General features: G+C 43.6%; 1 protein-coding gene across 4 annotated transcripts in view; it reads left to right on the forward strand.

Annotated features, from left to right (window-relative positions):
• SMAD9 (SMAD family member 9) overlaps nt 1-16604 on the forward strand; it is a 162701-nt gene that overhangs the window by 123927 nt on the left and 22170 nt on the right. For all 4 annotated transcript variants that reach the window (XM_085621727.1, XM_085621725.1, XM_085621728.1 and 1 more), the window contains one exon: nt 12240-12496. In XM_085621727.1, coding sequence (XP_085477853.1) covers nt 12240-12496 — 257 coding nt within the window. The remainder of the gene's footprint in view (nt 1-12239; nt 12497-16604) is intronic.

The raw sequence follows: 16604 nt of genomic DNA on the forward strand, positions 1-16604 counted from the left end.
GTTAGGTGATTGCGACATCTGTGTGCAAATACCTACATCAGTTGCTGAAGGCGTAACATATCATAGATTGCCTTTGACCTATGGAATTTCTTGCAGTGTGTCAGCTAGTTTACTTTATGGTAGTGATCAGTTGCAATATTATTATTCTACTCAAGATCGAGTCTTTTCAGAACTTTCTGTGTTGAACATTTTAAATGTGCATTCTGAAGTTTAGAAACAATGGGTTACATTTTCAGATCAAATCAATCTTTGACATGGCTCATGAGCACTTAGAAATAATTTAACATGTAATTAGTGAGAGTTGAAAAGAGCTTTATACATTCTGTAGAAAGTAGATGAGGAAATAAAACAATTACTAATGAAGGTGATGATTTACCTAAAATGATTTCTTTGAGTTTGTCACAAGAAGAGAACAAGGTAATGGAGGCAATGAGTACATTAGTTTTAGATTGTCAGCACAAAAGTAAACTTTGCATATATAGAAAGAAGTAAATGACTAACACTGTACACATAGGGACTAATAAATGGGAACATCCATTCGAGATGTATGAAAACTGGGGAAGATACTTAGAAGGTGTAGATGCTATTTTTCTTGGAGTGTACTATATTTGTGGACAGAACGTGCATTACAGGTTACTGAGACAATGGTATGGAATTTGCAATTTAGGAATAGTTTTACCAAAAATGAATTAGGTTAAAAGAATTAAAGACGAATTTATAGATACAGACAAAAGAATAGAAAGAAGTTTGAGTGCTAATGAAATAGTAGGTGATTTATTTGGATTTCTTATTCCTTCAGTAGGAGTTGTGCTAAACTCACAGAAGATTAGAAAGCAGTCTACTGTTGTGGATAAAGTAGCTATCAGTACATCTGAAGGGTTTTTTGCAATGAATGAAGACATTATATCAATGAGATTGATGGTGATTCAAAATGGACTTGTCCTTGATATATTACTTGCAAAAGATGGTAGAGTCAGCTGTTTATTGAAGATTCAGCATTGTTGCACATACATACCAGACAGGAGCAAAGACTAACAAATGTATATCAAAAACATTACTGACTTAAATAGGGATTTGCAAGATTTAAAAGCAGATGGTATTTAAGAGACTATAGGTAAATGGCTGTGGATCATTTAAAAATTGAGAGGTTACACATAAGATTTTACGCGTGTTTCGGTGAAATAATGCCTTCATCAGGACAGCCACTTGATTTGCACAACTAGTCACCAAATGACCTCTTCTCGTCCAGGAATATATTCTTCGTATGTCTCATACATTCACTGACTCCTTCTATAGAGAAGTAACCTTCTGTATATCATCTGGTTCTGTAGTTTAATGTTACCAATTGTTCATCTCAACAGAGAATGATGTACTGATGGTCGCGCCCTAGATAAACGTAGTCTTCAAAGCTTCCATGTTCTCATCTAAAATGGTTTATAGATCTCACATGTATAGCCAATACCTATATCCCTTCTCGACTTCTTTCTGCTCCCAACACTGGCTCCTGACATTGCACACTGTTGAAGATATAAAAGGAGCTCGTCCTACCGAATACAGAAGTTATATTTCTCAAATCCAATCTCGAGATCGTCGTTGCACAAACAGTCGGGCACAGACTCCAAATTCATACTAACTTTATTGTGCTGCTTTTGCCATGTCCAAGATGTGTTTCGGCCGCTAACCATGGCCTTGATCACATGTGATGAAGGCCGCGGCCGAAACACGTCATGAACATTGTAAAAGCAGAACAAGAAAGCACGTATGAATTTGAAGTCTGTGCCCGACTGTGTTTGCAATGACGATCTCGGGATTGGATTTGATTGTTAGTGGAAGACGGCTGATTCTGCGTCACAGACCCCTTCTCATCTAATGGGTGGAGCGAGCGGTTAACAGCTCCGGGTCTTGCAAGTGACCTAGTGTGAGCGCGGGAGCGGGAGAGCAGCGGTAACCGGCGAGTGGCAGCTGAGCTCCGCGAACAGGGAGCCGAGCTGAGCCGGAGCCAGAACAAGAGCCGCAGGAGGCTGCAGGAAAGCCCCGGTAAGCCCCGGAATGTGGTAGCACGAGCATTTGCTACTTGCTACACTACAGTGGGAGTCCAACGGCCGGATTTGACCACAAGTGGGGAGTCGCAGATCATTCCCCGTGCGCTGCAAGAGCCGCGAGTATTTCTTTGTCGTGGCGGAGCCGCAAGTCATTCCCTGTGCACGGTGGGAACCACGAGTGTCTCTTCTGTTGCGGCAGGGAGCCGCAGGTGATATCCTAATGTTGGAGAGGCTGGGCTGGGCCTACCCTCTTGGCTCCCTCTTGGCTCGACATTGGGGACCGTCGATCACTGTACTCTAAGGGCTAAGTTTGGGGGTCCGTGGCAGGGGCTTCCAGAACAACAGTGCTGAAATACTCCAGTTTTACCATTGGGACACCAGACTGCCATCAGACTATCTGATCCTGATATCTCACAGTGACCAAGGAATCCAGGCTAGGAACACTCGTGGCAGTTGGACTTGGATTGTACTTTGGCGCACGGGACTGCGAGGACCAGCAGCCCGTTTCTTACACCAGCTGTGTCCTCTTCCCTCCTGCCTCCGCCCCTGCCTGCTGATCGAAGGTTCAGTCTCGCCCATTCCTCACGGGGTTTATACCAACTTTATTTTTTTTATTTTATTTTTTTGTTTGGCGATTGAAGGAACTACTAAGCCCAGAACACCTTGGGGGCAGAATCATCACCTGTTGCCCCTCCCTTCTCCCGGCGGCGGATTTAAAAGAGCCTCGCGCCTCCCGCTTCGCGGGACGCGCAGCGCCAGGAGCGAGGACTTTGTTGTTTGGCGATTGAAGGAACTACTAAGCCCAGAACACCTTGGGGGCAGAATCATCACCTGTTGCCCCTCCCTTCTCCCGGTGGTGGATTTAAAAGCGCCTCGCGCCTCCCGCTTTGCGGGAGGCGCAGCGGGACGCGCCGGGCTAAGCCCGGGAAAAGGGCAGGCCGTCTACGGCCGACCAAGGCTGGGCTGGGCCACCCCCCCTGTTGTTGGCTGTACAGCTTTCATTAGCCGCCCAATACGAAGGTGATTGAAATACCACACTGTTTCCTATCTATTTTCCACATTTATATTTGTGTTCTCATCAGTTATATCTGTTATACTTTAGTCATTTCACGTCAACTGTTGTGTATAGTCTCCTACTGCTTGGGAATACCTTGTCAGCATCTATTATACGCAACTAACCATAATGACAACACGCTCTTCAAAACCTAGGCATTCTTTGGTGGGGGGCTCGGTTAGGGGGACATTAGATCACTTTATCACTAGGGCTGCTAGTGTTCTTGAACAAGAGATTGCTATTACAGAGCGCCGTTTATCATTGGACCCTATCTATCAGAAGCGCTCGTCCCTGGGTCACATTCAACAGGTCCTGTCACCTCCAACTAGGAACATGGGTCCTGTTCCCACGGATGATGTTGCCCCCCCTTTGCAGTCACCTGATAAAATGGATACAACGACTATTCTAAAGCCTTCTAACACACGCTCCCCCAACCTACAATCATTAATGGATATCTCTCTTGAGGACCCAACCCCAATTCAGACCACCAAAACGGCTAAGATAAAACATGCAAAAACTAGACCCACCCCTCTTAAGCTCGCTGCAAAAAAATCATCTGCGCCAAAAAAGTAAAAAAAAAGACGAAAAGACCATCCTTCCGAGCCTCTTATCCTTACGCCTCAAACTATATTAAACCCAATGAGAGCCGGGCCCTCAAAAGATTCAAAAGATTTGACACAGCCCCTTATATCACCTTATTCTAACTTATTGGCTGACATAGAGCACCTGGTAAAATCTCTACTTTCACCATTGGTGGAGAGAGTTAAAAACATAGCAAAACAGTTAACTTCACTGGAAACTTTACATACATCATTCACCGCACTAAATAGCGATATAAACACTTTTCTATCTAAAAATTTTACTCCAGTCACCATGCCTCCCTCATCCATTCAAATAGCCACTCAGTTTAGCACCCTGAACCCTATGGATACCACTCCCGTTCCCACGCCTACAGTAGGGAAAAAAACTATTGCCGAAGGGGCTCAAGGAGGAGATCAATTCTCTCATCCTGCAGTCCCCTTGGGTAACAATGCTAAGTGGCAGTCCCCTCCAAAAAATAGAGCGGAAAAGACTTCCCACATCGACTTGCCCCCCGAAGCAGCACCCTACGTTGTGACACTTACTGGCGTTCCAGAACTTACCCAGGGTAAAACGGAGAGTTATCAAGGCCTTAAAAACAAAGTAGTACATTGGTTAACTCAAAACAGACCACTTTCCCCTGAAATAAATGGCGAAATATTGCACGTGAGAAGACTGAGATGGCTGGGCTCTAGACCCAAGGACATACAGGGCGATATAATCATAATCAACTTCAGGGACCGTAGGGTATTACCTCATATAGTAGATTGGTATACTCCAAGCAGGGGCGCGGGTATCTCAACGCACGATCTGAGTTACTTTTACCCCCGCTCTCTCCTGTCTAAGTCCCAAATCCCACATCCACCGTCGAGGATTAATGCCGAGGCCCACTGTTCCACTCTTTCCACTTCCAATAGATTCGCCATTTTATCCGGCTTGGATGAACAAGATTGACTTTCTAATTTTGCACCCTCGGAGGAAAATTTCCTTATCACTAACATCCCGCTGACCACCTCAGTACCTGACATCTTTAATCCCAAAAAAAATACCCCGCTCAATGACAATCTCGGGAGAAAACAGCTCGAAGACATCGCTCCTTTCTTTACTCCCTCTGAGCCAATGAGCGTAACTGGTCATTTATTACCTAATTCTTCTATGATTAATAATTCTATGAGGGATTTTTTTCCCCCACCAATTCCCCAGAAATCGCAAGAAACAAACGAGACCCCAACAGATCCGGTAATCGATAATGAAACCCCACTCGATGATAGCCTTTTGTCCTGGAACGTTGCAGGTCTTTCTGACAAATTGACCAACCCTGCATGGGTTCAGATCGTCTCCCGCTATAGCATTATTTGCTTACAGGAAACATGGACTACTACCGAGCTTCATCTTTTAGGGTATCAGACCTTTCACACTCCAGCTTCCCCTAGCCTTCATGGCAGAAGCAATGGGGGCCTCACGACTTACATCTCTGTAGAATGTCAACTAAGACCAGCCCACATTACAGGGACCTCAAATTATCAGATCATTTGTTTAACCGGTGGTTCAACAAAGTACACTGTTTTGGTTAACTTCTACAACAATATCCCAAGCACTCATCTTGAACAGACACTTACTGGGCTAAAAACCGATTTATTAAAAATAGAGAATCAAAATAAATCTGATTCGTGAATCATCTGGCTGGGTGATTTTAATTGCCCTCTGTGTTCACAGAGCATTAAAGGCACCTGTGCAATGGTATTTGATACCGATGATTCCTCTAGACATTTTCGACATTCCAAATTAGGAGACTTTTTAAATGGCTTAACATCCCACTTCAATCTATCCTATGCCAATGAACTATGCATCCCACCTAAGTGTTTTAAACCCACCTACAATGGGAGAGGTAGTCACACTACTATTGATTACATACTTATATCCTCCAGGTATTCAGGGCTTATACTTAACTGGGAGACTCTTGACTCTGTAATCAGTGACCACTACCCAATTGGGTTAATCTTAAAACTCTCCCCACATGCTAAGCACAAGGTTAGGCAGAATCCTCTTTACACCCAACCTCTTCAGCCAGGAACTACCATGGGGCTTTATCTTAAATGGGACAAGGTAGTCCCCTCCACCTTTTTAAATTCTTTGGTGAAGAACACATATGATCATATCCAAACATGCCTATCACCTTCTGCCAATCCGCACGAAATAAGTCACTCCTTTTCCAAAATTTCACTGGAAATAAAAAGATTGCTTGAATGTCCCCCAAAGAAACCCTCCTCCACTAACAATCGTTGGTTCGATAGGAACTGCTCTAAAGCTCTGCGACTCCTGAAAGCCGCTTTAAAATCTAACCCCAGAAATTGCTTGGAAGTCCAGCAAGCTAGAAAAAATTACCACACTATACGCCAGGTCCGGAAAAATCAGCTGAAGTCAGAGGCCTGGCAAGCTCTTATGGAAGCTTCCAGCAAGAGGGATAATACCGCTTTCTGGAGGGCAGTCAATGCTCCTTTTTTTCGATCTTTACAGCCCCCAATCTTGGACTCAGCCATAACCGCTGAAACCTGGGTTAATCACTTTAGTGCCCTATACAATCCCCTTGATCCGGGCGATCAATTGAATGAGAGGGGAAGTAATTCTAACCCCCTCCCAGACTCAAATATTCCTACCTCTTTTCCACTGAACATTTCCTTCGACCATCTTGAAGTATTGATGGCACTAAAAGAAAGTCCTTCCGGGAAGGCGCCAGGTCCTGACTGCGTACCGATAGATGTCTTTAAATCGCAGCCGGACCTTTGGGCACCTTTGCTTACCAACGTCCTGAACTCACTGAACACAACAGGCTTTATATCCACCTGGCCTGAGGCAGTCGTTGTCCCGATTTTTAAAAAAGGCAAGAGAGATAATCCCGCCAACTATCGCCCAATTTCACTATTAGATTCCCTCATGAAGGTAGCCGGGTGAATTATTTTAACTAGAATACACGACTGGATAAATGATCAAGATATCATCTCCAATCTCCAATATGGCTTCAGGCACGGGAAGGGTACTATTGAGCAAGGCCTGAATCTGACTCTCATAATAGCTAAATATACTCAGGCCAAAAAAGGCAATCTCTTTATTACCTTTGTCGATCTCAGCTCGGCATTTGATTGTGTTGATCATGAGCTCTTATGGGATTCCCTTACAGAGATAGGATTAGACCCCCTTATCCTCTCATTTATTAAAGAGCTGTATAGGGATGCATCAGCCCGCGTTAGGTATGGCAGAACTGGAGAATGTTCTGACAGATTTTTCATCAGGCGTGGCGTCAGGCAGGGTTGCATATTAGCTCCCCTGCTTTTCACCCTTTACATCAATTCTGTTGGACATCACTTAAGTAGAACTTTCCATGACTATCCTATAATAAATGGTAAGCTCATACCTATCCTGCTTTACGCGGACGATGCAGCAATTATGTCCCAGACCCGAAGGGGGCTACAAAGGGCAGTAAATGAATTCACTGACTTTATGTCAAAGAGAGGCCTAAATGTCAACACTTCTAAAACTTTTACAATGTCATGCGGCTTAGGGACTGGGAAAAAATCACGTTCTATCTTTTTAAACGGTCAAAAATTGGACAGTATTGATAGTTTCTCTTATTTGGGCATCATTTTCAACCAGAGGGGTACTTGGCATGCCGCAGCTCAAGCTAGGGCGTTAGCCTTGTCCAAAGCCATTGGTGCACTGACCAATTTCTCAAAAAAACTTGGGGGCCGCCCGATTAACCCCTTACTCCAGATTTATCGGGCAAAGTGCATCTCAGTTGGCATCTATGGAGCTGGGATTTGGGGGATTGACTCCGTAGACCAAATTCAACGCCTCGAGAACGCTTTTCTGCGTTATCTCTTGGCTGTCCCTCCTGGTACATCTACCCACCTGGTACATGCTGAATTAGGTCTTACATATATTGCGGATATGATTAACTCTTCCCCACTCATCCTATGGGATAAAGTCTGGACCAACCAAGAGACTCCTTTTAATAGAGAAATTATCAAAGACGGTCTTAAACTGGATATGGTCAGGAATATTAAATGGTTGAATTATGTAAAGAATTTGTCTTCTGACTTAGGGCATCCCGAATTCTTTTCTGACCCCTCAGCCCTAAGCAAAATAGCAAGAGTTACGCTAAAACGTCTTGTTCTAAACCATTTGAGCAGCCAACGATGGTCCTCTGAAAAACAAAAGAGTTCAATTGTGGAATATCATCACTCGACCATTACAAATGGGATCCAGCAATACCTACTCTTAGAACCATCGCCTTTTACTCGCATGCTCCTGACCCGTTTTCGTACTGACTGTTTTTTCAGATTTTTAACCTTTCCTAACCCAAATTGTTGGTCTACTGACCTGGAGAAATGCCCGTGTGATGGCCTATCAATGCAATCCAATATACATTGTATCTTATTCTGTAGATTTTATCAACTCCCAAGGGCTATCTTTTTGAAACCTTTGCTCAAATCATGGGGCTTACGCTCACATAGAGTGGCTTATCATAAACTAAAAACTTTGGATACCCCTTTAGCCCTGGCAGCCATATCATCCTACTTGAAAATGACCATGAAGCTGAGGGCCACAATGCAGATCTAGTTGACACATGTATTAATGTTCTGTCGTGCATCTGTAATTTTAATTGAATTTGAGATTGTTGTAAAAAACTGAAATTTTATTCTTTTAACAAATTTTTTATCTGTATGTACTTTTATGATATTGTTTTTACATATCGAATAAAGTTCATTATCTATCTATCTATCTATCTATATATATATATATATATATCCATATCCTAGTGGTCCGCTATTCCATAGAAAGAGTATTTTTTGGTTTGCTGATATGAATCTTCACAAAACCTTCCCCCCAAAAAAACTTCATCCACCTCAGCCTCTTCCTGGAAAGTTTCAGGGTGATCTGTCTAGCGGTGGCCAAGAACAAGAGGGGGTCCCGAAATGCAAAATCCCCATGCATTTTCCATAGACTTCTTAAGACAAAGCTATAGCATAAAGTGCTGAATGAATTAAATTCAGCATCAAGCTAGATCTTGGTCAGCAGATTGTGCTTTTTGTGATTTTGTGTAAATCCGTTCAGATGTTTTTCGAGAAATTAAGGGTCAAAATAATTGTATATTTGGACGGTTGGTCTCATGAGAGTCTTGAGAGACTCTTGTGGGAGTACCAATTTAAAAATTGAGCGTTCTGATTGGCCAATCTCGCTCCTGCAGCACTCAGACTCCAGCTAGAGTGGGCACTCTGATTGCCTGCCAGCAACATGAGAAAAATGTTCCTGGCAGCCATTACAGGCCTCGAGGACTTAGTCCCCTATCCTAAAATTATACAAAAAATAAAGAGGGATACCCTGAACCCTAGGCTCCATGGGGGTACCCAGAGGGACCCCCCGAGGCCCAAAACAATAAATACCTTATGCTCTGGAGAGCCTACCTCTGAGGCTTATTTTATGAAGGGGAGAGGGCTGCGTGGACCCCATCCACACGCCTCCTGGGGCCCTGACGAGCCCTCCCCTGTGGCCCAAAACAGTTTATATGGAGAGGGAGGACACACGCCCCCTGAGCTGCCAGAGACCCAGAGGAGCCCAACCCAGGGAAGAAAATAGCTTATATGGGGAAGGGGGCCACACAGCCTCCCTCCCATGTACTTCGAAAGTCCCCGGGGACTCCCCAGGCCAAAATATTTCAAAATAGGGAGAGGGGTCACGTCGCCCCCTTCTCAAACCTTGGACCCGGAACCCAGAGTAACTCCAAGGGTTAGTTGGATGGCCTCCTGACTGAAGCCTCAGGGACATAACAGGCTTCCAACAACTTGGCCTCTGCACCTGCACTCTGCCGTCTGTGAGTCTTTCCTCCCAAATGATGCCATCGGAGTCCTGGACCCTTGGAAGTGGGCCTAAAGTGCTCTGCCAGCCTCTGTCGATCCAGCGGAACTGACATATACCCAGCTCAGGCCCTCGCAACTCTCTTCGATAGCAGCCTCAATGGCGATGATGGAACCGCATTGCAGCCGTAGCTTTTCAGCATCTTGGAACCGATGCATCGCCTCGGCTGTGTGATGCATCTGCGACCCGGATCCACGCAACTCCCCATAACCGAGCATTTAAGGTACTCCGTCCAGCGGGCCTAACTGGGTCCTTGTAGCCGGCCCATGCTCCATCGCGGTCGGCCAAAACTTGTGACTTTGTCCCTGTTCGGTGCAACCTGATATCCACTGTTGGGTCTTAACACCTTTGCTGCTATTTTCTCTGAAAACTTTGAAATCAGTATCTCCGGATCTACTAATTAGATTTTTGTTGTTTTGGTCTTGTTCCATTTATTAAATTAAGCTCTATTGTCCTACCCTGGTATGGGATCCTTTTTGTGTGGTGTTATCACTGTTTTACAGTTTAAAGTGTTGCAGAAATACTTTTCACATTGCATGTAACTTAAGCCTGGCTGCTCTGTGCCAAGCTACCAGGGGGTTGAACAAAGGTTAATATGGTGTTTGCTTGTGCCTTACCCATACTAGGAATGTGGTTACTGCTTGACAAAGGCTCAGACCTCAGTCAACCAGTATACCAATTTCTAACATTGGTTATCAGCAGTGTGGATCACGACTTATGTTTGTGCAGTGCCATGTAGTGATTTAATGTACATTGGTGTACACTACCATCCCATATCTAAGACCAATTCGATATTTAAATTCTCCCTGATTATCCTTTTTGCTTTTTCTAAATTCATTCTTACTGTACTCGACTGATTGTATCTGCGGCCTCAACAGCAAAGATATAGTTTAAACTTGCTAACCCGGAGGGTTACACTTTGGCTGAGCTCAAGGAATTTTGCCAAGATACTGGGTTGCCCACCAAGAAGGTGGAACTCCAAAAGGCCCTGAGGACATGGAAAGAGGCCCACCAGTTGCAAGTCACCACAGATGACCAGGAGGATGAGGACGGCTCAAAGCAGTTCATACACGATGGTCTTGGAATGCAACCTGTTTAGGAGGGGGGTAACCTACACTTAAGATTGGAAATCTCCTCCCATGCAAAGACTAGTGTGTCGACTTGTAAACTGTCCCCAGAGGAGCTGGCGGAGAGAGATTACAGGCTGGAGATGGCCAAGCTCAAGATGGAGGAAAAGAGACTGGCCATACAGGCAGAGCAAAGGAAATTGGCCATAATGGAGGACGAAATTAATGTTGGCACATGAACTGAGTCATAAGGAACTGGACCTCAAGGCGAGGCAGGTGTTTTGGAACCTTCGTTTTTCTTGGCCCTTGCTTGATGGATCATTTTGAAACTTTCCAGGAAGAAGCTAAGGTTGATGGGACTTTTTCTTGGAAAGTTTGTGAAGATACGTAAATGGCTCTAAAGTTAGTAGCAAAACGATAACAAATATATTTCCTATGGAAACATGTTCCTAACTATAACCAGCCAGTGGCGACCTATGGATTTTTCTTGAGGATGCAAGACATTCAGAAACTTGCAATATCTCAGGCCATTACTAATAGTTCCTCCTGAGTTAAATGCAGAATCCTCAAAATTACTGCACACAGCCCAAAGACCAATAAAGTTAGTGGTGGTTGGGGGATGTTTGAAGAAGGATGGGCCTGATTCACAAAAGTAATCTGAGACAAAATCCTAACTTTACGACTTTTGGTATACACAAAGGGCATTTAGGAGTAGTAAAGTTAGGATTTTGTCTCAGTTAAACTTAAGTTTTGGTTTTAAATTAAACTTAGGACCAAAACTTAAGTTGAACCAAGACAAAATCCTAACTTTACGACTTTCGGTATTCAAAAAGGTCATCTAGGAGCAGTAAAGTTAGGATTTTGTCTCAGTTAAACTTAAGTTTTACTTAAGTTAAACTTAAGACCAAAACTTAAGTTCAACTGAGACAAAATCCTAACTTTACTACTCCTAAATGCCCTTGGTTAATACCGAAAGTCGTAAAGTTAGGATTTTGTCTCAGGTTACTTTTGTGAATCGGTCCCTAAGTTTTGAGGATTTCTAGAGCATTATAAGTCAGGTGGATACCCTTAAATCCTCCATTAGCAGCTGCCACATGCTCAGAACTTGCCATGGGAATTCTTGTTTAAGACACTTATCCCTATTTTTGTGCTGAGCGCATTTAGAGGTGTGTAATAGTTGTGAGATCGAGTAATACAAGTAGGCATGATTTAGAAATCATCCATAGTACACAGAACCTCATCCAGAACCTGTATGTACTGGAAGAGTTACCCGCAGTGTATTCATAATAAATGATTTCCACAGCTATTGTTGAAATTTATTTTCTTAATTGATAATATGACAGTATGCTATTATTCGCCTCATGATCTGCATGTGGCAACATCATGGGCCTCACAGTTGCATTGGGTATATTTTCATTTTCTGAAATAATACAAACATGAAAGGACTCCTGTTACTAGGATATTTAATCATCTATAAATCATTGATGAGATTGTCCTATATGAAAGCATTGAAGTGACATTTCAAAGTGCCTACAAAAGCCTGCAAAGGTCTACAGCATGTAACATTTTGTGTCCTAATTGCAGGTGTTCATCTGTATTATGTTGGAGGAGAGGTTTATGCAGAGTGTGTGAGTGACAGCAGTATTTTTGTTCAGAGCCGCAACTGCAACTATCAGCATGGTTTTCACCCAGCCACCGTCTGCAAGATACCCACCGGCTGCAGTCTGAAGATTTTCAACAACCAACTCTTTGCTCAGTTGCTTGCTCAGTCGGTGAACCAGGGATTCGAAGTTGTCTATGAGTTGACTAAAATGTGCACCATCCGAATGAGCTTTGTCAAAGTAAGTTTTTCCACTTTCAGTAATCTTTTGGATTTGGTGGCTTTGTCCATTATCATCTGAGTCGTTTTAAACTTGTCATCTTAATCCACCAGTTCTTATGTCCAAGTTTTATTCTGCACTCTTCAGCCATTCCATCCTTTGGAGTAAAAGTAATGAAGATACCACAAACATAGAATCAGAGATTAACAGTGACAACATGGGCATAACATTTGCACTATTAACAATTGCATCGTCCAAAAATTAAGGGTAAAACCCAGAAGATGACTTGAGCGGCAAGGGAATGAGACAATGGATGGAAAAAAAGCAAACAGGAATTTGAAATTTAAAGAATAGTTGCCCTTGGGGTAATAAAAGGAAATAAAGCTTCTATAAAAATATTTGTCACAAATTCCACAAACCTTTAGATATTTTAATGTAGGAAATATTTGGGCAGATGGGTATTTCACAACAGTGGCTAAGCCTCGGAGTAGGGGCAAGTCAAGAACAATACTGACTTGGAACATTTCTTTCTTGATGAAATGCTTCTTTTTTGGGACCCTGTCAAGTGTCCGTCAGTGCCACGAAAGATAAGTCCATTGCTTCATTCCAAACACTATCATGACTCTCTTTAGGTTGTTATGTCACAGATGGAAGATCCCTGCCCAACTTGTGTATTGAACCCTCAATTAACATACAATCTTCTTATCCTTCACCAGTGGCATGGCTTTTTTTTTTAATTTTCAGATAATGCTCATAGTTCAGCTACGGATTATATAGTATTAGGGAGCATTCTCACTTGAGCTCGCCATGGGTAGGCAGTGCCTAATACTGTTAGGTCACTTGGACAATTTGGCGCCAACTTGGCATTGAGTGGTAATCACACTTGGTTGAGTTTCAGACATTTTACATGTGCTTTCATGAGCCAGCAATAGTATAAGGAGCGTAGCGGCTGCCCTCATTTTTGTGACCGTGAATATGATAAGGTGGTTTGAGGGTTAATATACATTTTTGAATGAGTTTACGCTAACATCATTGGCTTCATACAGTACATTTTTCAATCTATTTTTGTGGGACACCAGTGTAGGAAACTGGGTCTTTATGTGATATATCAGTAAGTTAATATACCATGTAAAGAGTCCAGGTGTTCCCTTATGAGTGGACAGGGGCTTGCTTTAACAATCCCAAAGTGCTCTGTTAGGGGGGAGTGTGGTTGAGCAGCATTAAGCTTAACTTAACACAAGCAGGGGCAGCTCCTCCACTGTGGCAGAGAAGCGCCGCCCCACTGCTTTTAAGCAGTGCGAGGAAGAAGAAACATAAAATTATAATACCTTAGAGCAGAGGTCTTCAAACTTTTGGATGCCGAGACCCCCCTGTCAACATTTTGATGCGTAAGGACCCCCTCTTGACAAAAATGTCTAAACCTGTTGACTAAATTGCGTGGGATGAAAATGTAAATAAGGTTATGTGATGCCGCGTACTTTGGGATAGCATTGCTTCATTATTTTTATATTTGTTACACACAGTAACGCTGAGGAAAGATTTCACCCAATCAGTACCCATTTATAACCAAAATACAGCAATTATCATCAGAAAGATTTCAAGTCAACCCTTGTGAAGGGCCTTCCACTCTGCAGCAATACGTGCTGCCACATTAGAAGCTCACCTGGCCCTGACCGGAAGAAGCAGGGGTCCCTTAAAACCCTGGCGGTTTTGTGTAGAGTTAAGCCTTTTACCCATGCAGCTTTCCTCTCACCCCCTCCCTTCCATCCCTCTCTCCTCTCCTAACCCCGGATCCCTCTCTCACTTTGCAGGTCATTTTCTTTCACCCCTTTTTACAACTTCTGAACTCTCCCCATTCAACCTCTCACTTCACCTTTAATCACCTCTTGCCATTCTGTCCTTTCACTGCCCTCATCTCTAACAGTCTCTCACATTTATCTCATGGCCTCTCTGGCCCTGTCACCTCCCGTGCCCCTCAGCACTTCTCATTCACCTCGTCTCTTCATTCAAATTTTTGTCTATTTGTATCTTACACCTCTCCAGTCCCCCCATTCCTCTTTCACATCTCCCCTTTGTTCTAACAGAAGCCCTCACCTTTGAATCACACTCACTTCTTGCGTGTCCACACTTCTCTTCGGCAATTCACATTTCTCCTCATCCCTGACCTCTTCAATCAAATTCTCTCACTCCCTTGCTGTCCTCTCTCATTTTGGGTGCGGATGCAAGTTCAGAATGGGATGAATGAATGTATGATTACTGATGGGCTTGTTTGAGTGAGTTGCATATTGAGTAGTGAGGGGGACAGGTGAGTGAAGTGTCACATGAGTGCAGGATGAGTAGTGTACTCGTGTGACTGCAGGTTGAGGTATAGTGTGAGCAGGACAAGTGCATTTTGAGAGCAGAGTGATCACTGTGAGTGCAAGGTGAGCGGGTGAATGGTGCAAGTGCATGGTGATCAGTGTGAGTGCATTGTGATCACTGTGAGTGCAAGGTGAGCGGGTGAATGGTGCAAGTGCATGGTGATCAGTGTGAGTGCATTGTGATCACTGTGAGTGCAAGGTGAGCGGGTGAATGGTGCAAGTGCATGGTGATCAGTGTGAGTGCATTGTGATCGCTGTGAGTGCAAGGTGAGCGGGTGAATGGTGCAAGTGCATGGTGATCAGTGTGAGTGCATTGTGATCGCTGTGAGTGCAGGGTGAGCGGGTGAATGGTGCAAGTGCATGGTGATCAGTGTGAGTGCATTGTGATCGCTGTGAGTGCAAGGTGAGCGGGTGAATGGTGCAAGTGCATGGTGATCAGTGTGAGTGCATTGTGATCACTGTGAGTGCAGGGTGAGTGTGACAATGAAGGGCGAGAATGAGGAATGAGTTGTCTGAATGCAGGGTGCATTCCCAGACCCATGAAGTAACTCAGCATGTTATTGACGGGGCGTAGACTTTAAGATCTAAGTTAAACTATTGCGGCATTAATCGGGGATCGAGGGTGAAGGAAATAAATAATGTGCTGATCCTGCAACAAACTTCCAGTCCTATGGTTAGGGTTGCCAGCAGATTATTTTGGTGGCCCAGTCGGTACAAAAAAAAACCAGTCACCTAAAGCGGTATTTTCAGCGCTTATCTGTGCATACTTCCCAGGGCCGGCTTTAGTGCTGGTGGTGCCCTGTGCGACCATGTTTGTTGGTGCCCCCCACAATGACCACCCCCACCACGGATTCTCTCACTATCACCCTTTAACAGTGACCAAGTCTCCATAACCCCACACTCTCAGATGAATTGAATTAGTTATATAGTGCCACTCATACCAGTGTAGGGTGTCCGAGCACTTTGCATCACACACACATTACACAGAGACAATCAATCATAAGTGTGTAAATCAGTGTATAGGAAATGTTACATAAGCCAAAGGACTAAAAGTATAGGAGTCACATGTCATCCATACTGGTAGGCAGTATAGTTCAAGAGTGCTCGGTGTGGAGAAGCACAAACTCAGAGTCGAAAAAGAAACAGCATAGTTGGGAGTTGACTTTAATAATAAGAATTGATTTCTAGCCAAATTAACCCTTTTTGCAACATTAATCAATGGTCTAATAATGTATTCTTTGTAGTGTGCATGCTGTTCTAGGATGAAAGTTAATAGCTCACTATTCTCTATTAGGACTTTAAGTTATAAATTGCAAGTAACAAAAGGATGTCTCTTTTGAAAGCAGTAACCTGCTGATCTCTTCACATCATACGCACTCTGTAATCTACTTGGTACACGTTCTTTGCAGCAGGCATATTAACCCTCTGCACTAACATCACCCAAGTCAAAACCTCAACTATACAACATTCTGATCTCTCTCCAGGAAGATAATTAATCACACAAGTTATCTTGACATTTATGTGAGGCCTGGTAATTGCCGGGGAAAGAAACGCTGCAGCAGGTGCTTCAAAAGCACAATAAACTTTCACTCACGGCGCCCCCAGGAAGCCAACTTTGTATTCCTTTCCATGAAATGCATTCTCACACTACGGCAGTGAATGTAAAATCCAAATGTAAGGAATAGGCACAGTGGGGACCCAGGGGGTACTGGAACCAGCAAAAAAACCTAAGCCTCTGTAAGCAGTTTACAAAGGCATGTTAAATGGTC

The sequence above is a fragment of the Triturus cristatus genome, chromosome 8, assembly GCF_964204655.1.
Source record: "Triturus cristatus chromosome 8, aTriCri1.1, whole genome shotgun sequence".
Lineage (NCBI taxonomy): Eukaryota > Metazoa > Chordata > Amphibia > Caudata > Salamandridae > Triturus > Triturus cristatus.